This window comes from Megalops cyprinoides, chromosome 3 (genome assembly GCF_013368585.1).
Source record: "Megalops cyprinoides isolate fMegCyp1 chromosome 3, fMegCyp1.pri, whole genome shotgun sequence".
NCBI lineage: Eukaryota > Metazoa > Chordata > Actinopteri > Elopiformes > Megalopidae > Megalops > Megalops cyprinoides.
Window position 1 is genome coordinate 37,680,972 of NC_050585.1, and position 12,221 is coordinate 37,693,192.

A 12,221-nucleotide genomic window follows, 5' to 3' on the forward strand; every position below is an offset into this window, starting at 1 on the left:
ATTTTTCACATTCAGGGGTTCATAGATATTATGGATATAAATGAAAGGCATGGAGTGCATACCAGCAGCTATTTTTTGGTGGAGCTTGGTTCAGAATGAAGGGGTGCCATGTGTTTTGTGTGTGTGTGTGTGTGTGTGTGTGTGTGTGTGTGTGTGCGTGTGTGTGTGTGTGTGTGTGTGTGTGTGTGTGTGTTTGTGTGTGTGTATGTGTGTGTGTGTGTGTGTGTGTGTGTGTGTGTGTGTGTGTGTGCGTGTGTGTGTTTGTGTGTGTGTGGTAGTCGAGTGAGTCAAGAAATTTTGCCTGGGGGATGATCCTGAATTTTTCTACCAGGTTTATTCTTCCCCCTAATCTCACCCTGAGAAAGATTGTACTGAAGAAACAGAGCACAACAGAGCAAATACAAGTCACATGAAGGGCTTATATTATATTGTATTATCAAAGGTCCTGCTGCTATGATGGGGTATGGGCAGTGCTGCTGCTGTTGCCATTTAGAGACAAGTTCTCAGTGTGCATCTGTAGTACCCACATGGGTTCCCCTTGGTTCTCCTATTTCACACAAATGGTCCTGTAAACTCCCTTCTTTCATGGTTGTGGCATGTTAGCTAGCTACCATGTTAGCCAGCTGCACAGCCAGCTGTACAGCCAGTAGCTTTAGAATTTTATTTGAATGCCCACATCGACTGAAAAGCCACTAGAAATTCCTTGATCTGTTCAAAATACAGCACATTCTGGAGCAATGAGTTGGCACTGAAAACATGAATACTGCCTTTACAAACAACTTTGAAGCATAGGCTGGTTTTCCTGTGCTTCTGACGTCTGTGATTATTCAGATCATTAGACTGTAATATTGAATATGTTTTTAATATTAAGCCAATTAAGCTTAATATTAAAAAATAAGCCAATTGCTACATTACTGGATGTTGCAGAATCTTTAATTTTGTCAACATTACAAATCAAGCTGCCCTCATTAACACTGCTGACAGTACATTTTTCACTTTTATTTTTTTGTTTTGTTTGCTTTGCTTTTTTTTTAAAACAGTATTAATTTTGTTTAAATGAATTCTGTAGGAATTATTCCATTCCCTGTGGCCCTGTTAAAATTCAGGCAAATATCATTTTGAAATAAGGCAAGAAAGGGAAATGCCATTTCTCCTGAAGCTGCCATTACCAGTGAGGTTTGTGACTAAGTTGTTTATTATTTATTTATTACTTTATTAATTATTTTATATTTTCAGTGTCCAGGGCAAGGGAAGGTTCATAAAAATAAAAATACTGTTCTGTTGCTGAACTAAACTTTTCCACCATGCCCCCAATGTCTGCATAAATAACACACAATCCCTCATGACGATACCTTTATCATCATCATCATCACCATTATTGAATCATTTATGTATTCAATTCATTTAATTTAGTGGGACCTGAAATAATGTCTTTCAGCTTCAGTATTTTTTTTCAATGGCAATACCAGGGTTCCAGATACACAAAGTGAACACAAGAATCCAGTCTGGCATACTTCAACCCCTATTCAGAGCTTGATAAATAACAGTAGACAGTACAACGCAGGAATCCCCGGGAGAGTGGCTGGGTAGATGGTTGGATACAGTCTCTCTTGCTGGCCTCTGTGCATGACGAGGAAGGGCTGTCAGACAAAGGTGAGGTGCTTGTCCTCTGGCACCCCATACTTGCTCTTGTGCTCTTCAAACAGCTCGCAGAGCTTGTCCATATAGCGCTCGTGGAGGGCATTCAGCTCCTCCTCCGTGGGCCTCTCATTCTTCTCCACCATGATGGGTTTCCCCACTGCGGGGAAGACAGAGAGGTAGAGACACTGCCAACTGACACACCACGACTGGGACAATATAGAAGCACCATTCAGCTGCAGCATGTAGCTACAGCACATGCACTGACATGCCATTCACACACGTACACAGTCACACGGCACCACAGTTAACAATGCACTGCACTGTGTCTGCACCATAAAGCTGCAGGGCTTAACACGGATGCAGTGAACTGACCCAGACCCCACCGGTAAATAAAACCAGCAGTGAACTGGTCCAAAACAAAGGGAACCTTTTGCCTCTGGGCTCCTTTTCAGCTGATGTGACAAGATCTCTTCAGATCGATGCACCTCACGTTCACTGCTGAAAAACGAACCAGTTTTGCCAAACATTTTGGCTGATGAATTCACCCCTATCAATGTGACTGTCTGAGATTAGGAGGCTTTACACAAGTCCAAGTCTGAATCAGCTTTAGCCATATGGATTTAAGAATGGAATATGTGAGCACACATCAAGCGTTTTAACAGTATGAATAGTAGTATTTATAGTATGAAAGGAGTCATACAGTAACCACTGTATACAAATAAAAAATATATTCATATTTTATTTTCAAGCTGTACAACGTCTTTCATCCCTTCTTTGTGTGCATATTTTTCATATGCATCACTGTGTGTGAATCTCAAAAGTGGTTTACATTCAGACATGGGATGGATTGCATGTTTTCTTCTCTGTGCTTTTCACCAAGCTGATTTGACTGTGTAAAGTCATACACCTCATGCACTGTGATCATGCCTTTATATCTGGTGTGCAGTAAGCTGACTCACCCACAGTGTGGATGGGTTTCCTGTAGGGCATGAGCCCAAAGCTGTACTGGAACACGCCCCTCGCATGGAAAAGGGGCAGGGAGATGCCCATCACCCTCTGCAGGCGCTCCTGGATCCAGCGCAGCCAGGTGCCACGGGGATTGTCCACCTGGTCAAAGACCTCATTCTCCCCAAAAGAGAAGACAGGCACCAGAGCGGCGCTGCGGGGCCACAGAGCAAAGAGGCAAGAGAGGAGCACAGTCAGAGAGTTCCAGAAAAGGGTTTACCTTAGTGGGTACATGTGCACATTTTTACTTTGACTATGCTTTATCATCTTTTTTTTTTCCAGGACATTCTTCTTACAACAATCCTCACTGTTGCACTGTGTTCTAGGGCGTTATAGTGTTTTTGCATGCTTGCTATTTCACAAGGCTTGGCAGATATTAGTTTCTAAGTTGCGCACATCCATTTAAACAATGCTGAATGGAATAATACATTCAGACTGCCACAGAGAGATTTCAGTTACATTTGCAGGAAACACACACACACACACACACAGGCGTGCACGTACTCACACAGATGTCTCGTGGTGACTTATGGTTATGAAATTATGCAGTGATCCCCAAAAGTATCCTCCCCCTGCCCCATGCTTACCCATGCTCCATTGCCAATTTCACAAAGCCCTTTTTATTGGCCAACAGCAGGGTGTAAGCACCAGGGCGGGCATCCAGGGCCTCTGGAGCTCCCCCAACTGCGATGACAACCGCGTTCCCACCTCCACGCCGCTGCAGTAAGTAGCTGGCACTGTCCTTGTCTGAGGGGACGAGACCTGGGCGCACAATCAGGGAAGCTGGCTCAAGCATAGGTTGGCAACACTATATTAAGGTCCTGTTTCTTAACCCTTAATAATACATCACTAACATTGATCAACGTTGAATCAGCGTTAATTGTTTTACTGTGCTTGTTCCAAAACTGACCCTAATTACCACATACAAATGACTTACAAATGCGCATTGAACATTGAATAATGCTGTGAAGCATTAGTTGACTTGTTTTGGTGTGCCTATGCTAAAGTGATTTTATAAGGGGACTGTAAAGTCAATTGTATGGAAGACGCAGACACAGATGTTAATACTGTTTGATAATGTATGACTTAATGGCTAATCATTGGGGGCTGCACATAAAGACTTTCCCACTGGTTCTGCACATACGCCTCAGGCCTTTACCTGCAAACATGATGTAATCCCTGAAAAAGGGCGCCCTGAACCACAGCGGCAGCATGAGCAGGTACGGGGTCAGCCCAGGGTACATTCTGCAGAAGCCCGTCGCCAGGGTACAGAAGTTGCAGAAGGCCCCTGCCACCAGTATCCCATGTGGATGGAACCCGAACACATAGTTATGGCGTGGGTCCAGGTCCGCCGTCTTTACCAGCTGTAACAGACCAAGCGGCAAAGGGCTACTTTAAAGACCCAGTGCAGTCGAAATAATGTACCATATTCACGATTGCAACAGCAGCAGAGAAGAAAACAGAACACTGAGAGCTGTATTTGATGTTATCAGAGTTAAGTGAACAGGTACGCAAAACACACAACAGCTTCAAATCTTTAAAGCCTGAAAAGCAGGTTTGTGTTGCTAACTATGTGACTACAGCAGTAGTGGATTCTTACCATTTAAAACAATGCCATGGAGTTCCATGGAGTTGAGAAATAGGATATAATCCATCACTTATTTGCTCAGCAGACACCCTTTTTTAGGGCGACTTATATAGTTTACTGTTTTACACAATATCCAATTCATAAAGATAAGTAATTACTGAGGCAATCCAGGTTAAGTGCCTCGCTTGACAGCAGTGACCCATCTGGGAAATAAACTTGCAACCTTTGGGGTCCAGGCTCATGAAAAAAAGGAAAATGGCAGACAAGCAAGGCAAATAGAGAGAGCGAGAGAAAGAAACTTTAGAAAGTTTAGATATGCCCACAATGACACCCATGAAAAATGTATATAGAGTATACTATACATGCTAAACCAAATCAAATGTGGGTTTTTTTTTCCCTAAGGGAGGAACAGCGCAGACAAACATGAAGAAGAAACATGTGGAAAAATTTGGATTGGCAGGGGGCTGTCAGCGTCAGCTGATTACAGGAACACTTAGTGTGTGCTCTTTAAGTGCCACAGTGCACACTGAAATGCCATGGCTGGTTTGTATCTCCAGGGTAGTTCAAGGTCGGTGGACCTACAGACCCATGCCACGCCTACAGCATCCACCCCCCATGCATCAATAGGAAAACAGAATGGAATGGCTGGCATGAAAATGCATATACAGGACTGATAATGTATAGATAGATGTCACTGCTGTGGAATCAGTGTAGTTTATACCAGTTCTATAAACCACACTGATTCCACAGCAGTGACATCTATCTATACATTACCATCTATACATATACCGTCAACGTAATTGCCTCCTACTCACTCATGTCAATGAAACAGACTATTTTAAAATGCATGTGAAACTGGCATTCTCAGCATTTTTAGACTAAATCAATATATGTAAATAATGCACTAATGCATGGGCAATGATTCATTGTGGTGTACAATAGTACCTACAGATTCATTAGGTTTACCCAGAGTACGAGGTTTCCCACGCTAGCCACCACAACCCCCTTTCCATAGCTCTCTCTCTTGAGGTGATATCCTCTGCCTCAAGGCAGGGGTCTTTTATCCTTTAATTATGACTGATTTGTACTCTCTGTAATCTCTCATTCAAAGCTACAGCTAGGGCAGACATGGATTGTTTTGAGGGAAATACTTGCATATTGTCTGCAGCCAGGCTTTATGTTCACCCACTGTGGTAACAGCCTGTGTGCTTCGGGTTAATCATTGTCCCCTGTTCCTCCACAGGTAGGATCCCGTGTTTACAAACACCACCATGTCTCCTCTGTCTCTTTTAGAGGCATTGAACTTGTTTTTTTTTTTTTTTTTTGTCAGCTGGCATAGAGATGAGGGTTTACTCTGTTTAATATGTACCTCTCTACCCCACCTCCATCTGAGGCTGTATAAACCAGTGTTTATCAAAGTTTTTTCACCCATGACCCAAAGGGCAAGATTAAGCGAGGACAAAAAACAAGTCCCATTTTTGGCATTTACTCCTCGTTTTATTAATCTATCTTGAAAAGCAAGTCAGCTCATAAACAGTCGTGCCATTTGTAATTTATAATAATTAATTTGAGAAAGATAAACCCCTATTCAACATCAATAATTTATTTGAGAAGGATAAATATTTAGTCTTAGGTCTGGGCTCTGTAAATAAGTTCACTTACAATAACTTAATTGCTGCCTGTTGATCTGGCCATAAGAGACATAAGAGACTACGACCATATGGTTAGACAGTTAAGTCATTTTACTTAACACAAAAGTACATACATAAATAATATGATATTCCATGAATTTATACTAATTTGGAATCTCTTGGAGTGTGGACTGTGATCAGACCCATAAATGAATCTTCCTTCCATATTCTGAGAAATATCTGATTTCAGCTTCATGCTTTCCAGTACTGCAGCTCTTCAGTGCTGCTGTTCTACTTTCCATGGTGATTTTTAATACAAGCAAACAACCAGCAGAAAGGGGGATTGCATCAAGAAGCCCCACATGTTTGATTTGTAACAGGCACCAGCGGTCAGGTGGCTTAAACACAGAAAACCCTTTCTGACTGTGGGCTGGTTTTGGATGAGACTAGATATAATGAACCTCACTCTAATTGATTAGCCTTTTTTGGGACGCAGAGTTTATCGATTCCACTGCTTGTTTACGTCTTCAGTTTTTTTTATTATTATCATTCTTCATTGGATTTCTTTTTCTCTGCTCATGCAGAACAAAAAATGTCTCGCCCTATTTCTTTCCTAATGATGCATAAAGTCATGTTTCCTCAGGCTTCTGGGAAACTGAACAGTGGAGAAATGTTAAGGATGGGTGAAATACTCAGTGAAAAACTGTGCCATAGTGCTTCCCTTTACACTTTGTCTCAGACAGGTTAATGTATTTTATCATCTTTATGCTTCCATGGGTTTACCCTTCACGCTCATTTATCTCACTGGGTCAGAATCTCAGTTCAGTCTGGAATGATACATATGTTTGTCCTGTGAGTCGACCATATAGGAAAGAGTCACACGACCGTACTTATCTGACATTATTGTGTATTCCATGACATATTTTTCTCTGTCTGAGACACCAGCTCAATTGTAAACCACCTTTCTAAAGGAGGGAGCAGCAAAACTATTCGTTAATGCAGCGTGCTGTGCACAAAGACAGACATAGGGAATCAGTGACAGTAGAGCTAAGCTCAGAAGTTAATGACAAGGCATGACAGAATGATCCTTCTATTTCAGGGATGTCTACTTTGACTTTTGGATTTGCCTTTAACCAGTATCTAATAAGTCATTCCTAAAACAATATCATTGAATATCTGCTGTTGTTACTTTTACCATTACTTCAATCAATATATGACTTGATTAAAGCAGTAATTACTACAGTAGGCTAACAGAGGCACGCACACACACAAACACACACACACACACACACACACACACACACACGCACGACACACACACACATGCACATATCCAAACCTGAGGAAAATCCATTCCCCAACAACAATACTGAAAAAATAACTACAGGTGTGAGTATGACAACAATCTTGCAGGAACTACGTGAAATGTATAATTTTTTCATGCATGTATGTATGTATGTACGTATATATTAGAAATGCTGTTATTTATTTTATTTTCATTTCTTTCTTTTTTATTTAAGATTGCGATTTCCGTGAGGTTACAAGTTAACCAAACAAGAGGACATCAGTAAGAAGACAATTAAGCAAAGTATGTAAAGTTAAAGCCGACTGATCCCAAAGTTATTTTGAAGGAAATTATGCAAAATTACATCAGCAACATGAAGCCAGAGTCAAGTTAGTGAAACATGTCAGTGAAAATTGACACAAGATCAAAAATCACATTGAAGGTCAGAGGACACGCTTTTCAAAAGACAGCCCTGAACATTGCAATGCTGGGCACTAAATGCTGTGTTGCTAATATTCCCTTGCTTATCATCAGAGATCAAGAGCAAACATGAGAACTCCAGGCCTGTCCTAGAAACATCCCAAAACAACAGCACGTGCTCTTCTGAGCAAACACAAGACTTGCAATCGGCTCTGTTTTCTAGATGCCTCTGTCTCCAGTATTTTCTTTTTTTCTTTTTTTCTTTCCCGAGGAATGATTGGCACACAACAGGTCTAAAGGTTGAAGGTTACTCTGAGGTCTGAGCACTTCAACAACAATATCAACGAGGAAAGACACTCCCTTATTAAAGGGAGACAGAAATCTAAGAAAAATATTTCCATGGAGTCATTATTACCTATGGCAATTTATTGATTCGGGTCATGCGTATTGGTTAAAGGTCATTCTTATCAAAGGCAAATAATATTGCTAAGATTTTACATTATCACTTTATACAGCTTAATATTTACTGAAGTAATTAAGGTAAAGTACCTGCTGCTGAATAAACTGAACCATTGGAATACCTTTTAAATACTAGTTATTGAAGACATATTCCCAAAACATTGTGATCCCACTGAAATTATTTAACTTAGGTTTAAAGTTTGAATACACTTACTACGCTGCTGTTACTAGTCATAGCCACATGATGGCAGTATTGCATTAGCCCGATACGTCTACCAGCTCTCAATAACAGACAGTGTAAGTTGTTTTGAACATGAGGTCACGTCCATGCTGTATAAGGCTGTAAATAGTTCTTGCACCTTTTTTTATATTCTCAGATCACATCGATAAATAAACTGCAGGCAATGAGTGAAATAACTCCCTATGGGCCATGGGATAAAAAAATTTAAGTCATTTAAGTTAAATCAAGTAAAGCTTTGGTTTCCTTTTACTTGGACTCAGAACCTTACCAGTGAATAGCTAACCAAACTAAATTGCATGGCTACAAAAACCTTCCATAACTTCCATTTCACTTATCTCAGCAGCATCATTTTACAGATAAGGGGAACACTATCAATGCCTAACATTATCAACTGTAGTACTGAAAAATTACACAACCAAAACGTCAGTCCTGACGTCTGAGATCTGAGGACTGAGACTTGGACAACTATTTGCAAAAAAAAAAGCACATTTTTAACCCAATTTTCTGCAAACAAGCAATCACCTGACAATCTGCTTTTAATGACAGTGTTCCTCCATTTTTAAATTATCACCACATTACATTAAGACCACACGCAATAGATAAAATTTGACTAAATATTCTATGATGGTTTTCTGGATTCATGAAGGATTCTTTCAGGGGTGTGCAAGCATGATATTCACGTTTTTTTCAAGAGATTAAATTGTCAGACAAACACGAGTATAGTACTCATCAATTCCATTTCCATAGTTGTTCCTCTCCATGAAACGTGTTACATAATTTTGCCAATGTTTCAGCAACCAGCAAAGAAAGCTTGAAACCAGATTATCGTTTTGAAATCAGCAAACTGGTAGGAGCACAGTACCACAGTGTCAGGCGTATACACAAGAAGAAATTGCTGTGCTTAAAACCCCTGCTGCCAAAGGGAAGCTTAATAGCCAATAGATTGATCTGGGCAAGAAAATGCTGACAGAGCTTGGGGCCTGGTGCTCACCAGCCTGACGGAAAGGCCTGGAAGCAGCACTTGTCCACAGGGCATAGTGAATGCCTGCGTGGCCCAATGTGTCTATGGCCTGGCATGGCACCGCCTCTTGGCACAGAAATAGCACCTTAGAGCCAGTCTAGAGTGGCACAGACACTCCAAAGGACACAGCACTGCTCAGGGTCCAAAGTACAAAGGTCCCTACTTTGCAAGGAGGAGAATGGGAATTGGCAGAGAAAGAAGAACACAGCTATGGCCTCGAGTACAAAGTTTTTCAGTGAGATTCACAGGCTGGCAAACAAAGCATTTTCACTAATGCCTAACATCTATTTCATGGAATGCCTCGAGGCTGTATCGCAGACGGACATTCAAAAAACTTTTCAAAGAATCAAAATGTTTATCCAAGGGCAAAAGTATAAAAATATTACACAAATGTTGCATAGCCCTTTTCAACATGTTTCAGCAAAAAATTGATGAGTTCACCTCTAATGAACTAAGCACAAGTGTATAATGTAATATCCTCCCATATCTGAAAAGACTCTGCTTAAATAATGATGTAGTTTAACATTTTCTGCTGTGCTCAGGACTGGCTCTTGGCATTTCATCTTAGTATACAGTTAGCAAAAATGTAATTCAAGGTGGTACCAGCAAAAAAGATACAACAAAATGAGGAGCCCTAGAGGCTGAGGAGCATCCAGGAAGCATGACACAGCAAAATTCACTCTGGCACAAGCAGAGTCATGGGGAGGAAGAAGTTATCTACATTTTCATTGTGTATTTACTCTGCAGCGCTAAACACATGGTGAAAAGTGCAGTAACTCATATTCCCGATCGGCATACCAATGTTACAGGATGGTGAATATTCCTGGAAATATTCCCCCTGTTGCTTGATGGAATCACTGATGAGAACACATTAGCATTGTTGGATCCTGTTACAAACAGACCTAGTATTACAATATATTAGCATGCCCTACAGGACAATATGTAAGGGGCACCATCCATATTGTTCCAACTTGGAAATAGGCATGCAAGTGATTTGGGGTGCTCTGATAAATATATACATAGATATAAAAAAAAGTTATGCTCTAAACCTATACCCAATTATATATGTTTGTAATATTATACATTTGGGGAATGCTTTTAAAAATGACAGTTAAGGCTAAATTATACAGCATGAGATTTGTAGATTCAGCAGAAAGCATGCATAATTTCTCACTCTTTATTAAAGTGGATGTCAAATATGTCTGTTATTTAAATCCTTTACTTTGGTCATTCACAAATGCATTTCATTCTGGTTCATGAGTCTGCCACTGTGCTTAACCTTCATTATTCAAAAAATAAAATAAAATGAAAAATCAACCCATTAATCTTCAATGGCAGATAACAACCCAAAATGATATTCCACAGACGCCTCTGATCAATCAAACATTAAGGGCTCATCCACTTGTTGACGTTTTGAAGAAGAGATAATCTCTTTAACTTTTTGCCTGAATATTGACACTGTGGCTTTGTCAACATTCTGCTGAGTGTTGTTAAACAGGAAGGATCCTTGCTGACTAAAGAAGACTAAGGTTCTGCTGTAATTACAAGTCGCGCTCAACTCCATGCTGCTTGTTGAGCTTTCAGCTGCTTCCACCTTGGTAGGCCTGACTGCGCTCACCTTGATGGGGAAGTAATCCCGCATGTGTCGCCAGACAGACAGGTCGCAGAGGAAGTTGACCCGTCTCCCTCCATGTGACGGCGTATCCCAGTCAATGAACCACCATATGGCGTACAGCACGCTGATCAGCCAGAAGCGAGTGAAGAGGAGGACAAAGAACAACAGGCAGCAGCATGGTGCTGGAAAAAGGACACCCTCTGTGAGCCTGCGGAGGTCATGGGACTACAGTGCAGTAGACATGTAACAACATTCAACAACAGCGCTCACCATTCTTGACATTTGCTGCGTGCTTGATGCATTTTGCTAGCCTCCAAAACATGTGGAGGCATGCAAACACATATCCTTCTCTCTGACGCTTCCTCTTTAGAAACTATTTTGTAAATGATGTGAAAAAGTCATCTTTTTTTAGGAAAGTGTACATCAGTTGAATATGAGGATGACATAGCATGTTTTGGAAGCAATGGGGACAAGATGATGCAAGATGATGCATCTGTGTTACTGCTGACACACTGAAGATAATTAGGAGATTGTCCTCCCTGTCAGGGCGAAATGTGCTCGGCAGGCAAGAGGAGAGAGAGAGAAAGACAGAGAAGGAGAGAGAAGACTTTCACTGCACTCTGTCATTTCAGCTTTTTTTCCTGTGCTTTCTTGAGCCCAGCACTCACCACACAAGTACCCAAAAACATGTAGACATTTCAACAAAATGTTAGTAATGAACACAAGGCATGCATGCACCTATGGCTACCAGGAAAACTATTTCCAGGTTGCAAAACATTTAGTTGTGCACTTCCTATATAGTGAGCCGATCCCACCAGTGATTTCAAATGCAGTAATATTGCTGTTCAGTTGCTGTTAGTCTTGATATTATTCACATTTTAGAATGATCAAATATTTGTATCTAGCCAAACCCCCTTCACAGCTAATCAGAAACATTTAGGATAATCCTCAGTGGCCCGTATATTTGTTCAGCTTCCTTTATGCCGTAGGCAGCAAATGCAACTGGGAAATTTTCCAATACTCATCTCACAGCTGTACTGTCTCTAGCTACCTCGACAAAAAAAATCCAGCGAATGCAAACAAACACAGCTACAACAATTAATGCTGTCACATGTTCACCCTCCCCAGGAGGACAGCGGGACTTGCACTTTCACCACCCCAAGATGCAGCGGACGGAATCACCCCGTACAATCGCAACATGCGACTAGTAGCGTCACTCACCGAGCCCGAGGAAGGAAAAAACCCACTGGAGCACTGCAGCTGTCTGCAGCCTCCGTGGAAGGGGGACATCGGCTGGAGCGAATTCGATCTTCAT

General features: G+C 41.2%; 1 protein-coding gene across 1 annotated transcript; it reads right to left on the reverse strand.

Annotated features, from left to right (window-relative positions):
• Nucleotides 1-1,289: 1,289 nt before the first annotated feature.
• On the reverse strand, nucleotides 1,290-12,221 carry mogat2 (monoacylglycerol O-acyltransferase 2). The gene is made up of 6 exons (XM_036525288.1): nucleotides 12,128-12,221; nucleotides 10,910-11,088; nucleotides 3,806-4,010; nucleotides 3,234-3,408; nucleotides 2,601-2,800; nucleotides 1,290-1,798 (listed from the first exon to the last, which is right to left on the reverse strand). The coding sequence occupies exons 1-6, from the start codon at nucleotides 12,219-12,221 to the stop codon at nucleotides 1,644-1,646; spliced, it is 1,008 nt and encodes a 335-aa protein (XP_036381181.1). The 3' UTR covers nucleotides 1,290-1,643.

Bases quoted from the DNA above. Each gene is read 5' to 3' on its own strand.
- mogat2 (XM_036525288.1), bottom strand. From the start codon at position 12,221: ATGAAGATCGAATTCGCTCCAGCCGATGTCCCCCTTCCACGGAGGCTG. The intron at 3,409-3,805 runs GTAAAGGCCTGA...TTGTGCGCCCAG, and splicing joins GGATTACATCATGTTTGCAG to GTCTCGTCCCCTCAGACAAG. The intron at 2,801-3,233 runs GTAAGCATGGGG...GTGGCCCCGCAG, and splicing joins AAATTGGCAATGGAGCATGG to CGCCGCTCTGGTGCCTGTCT.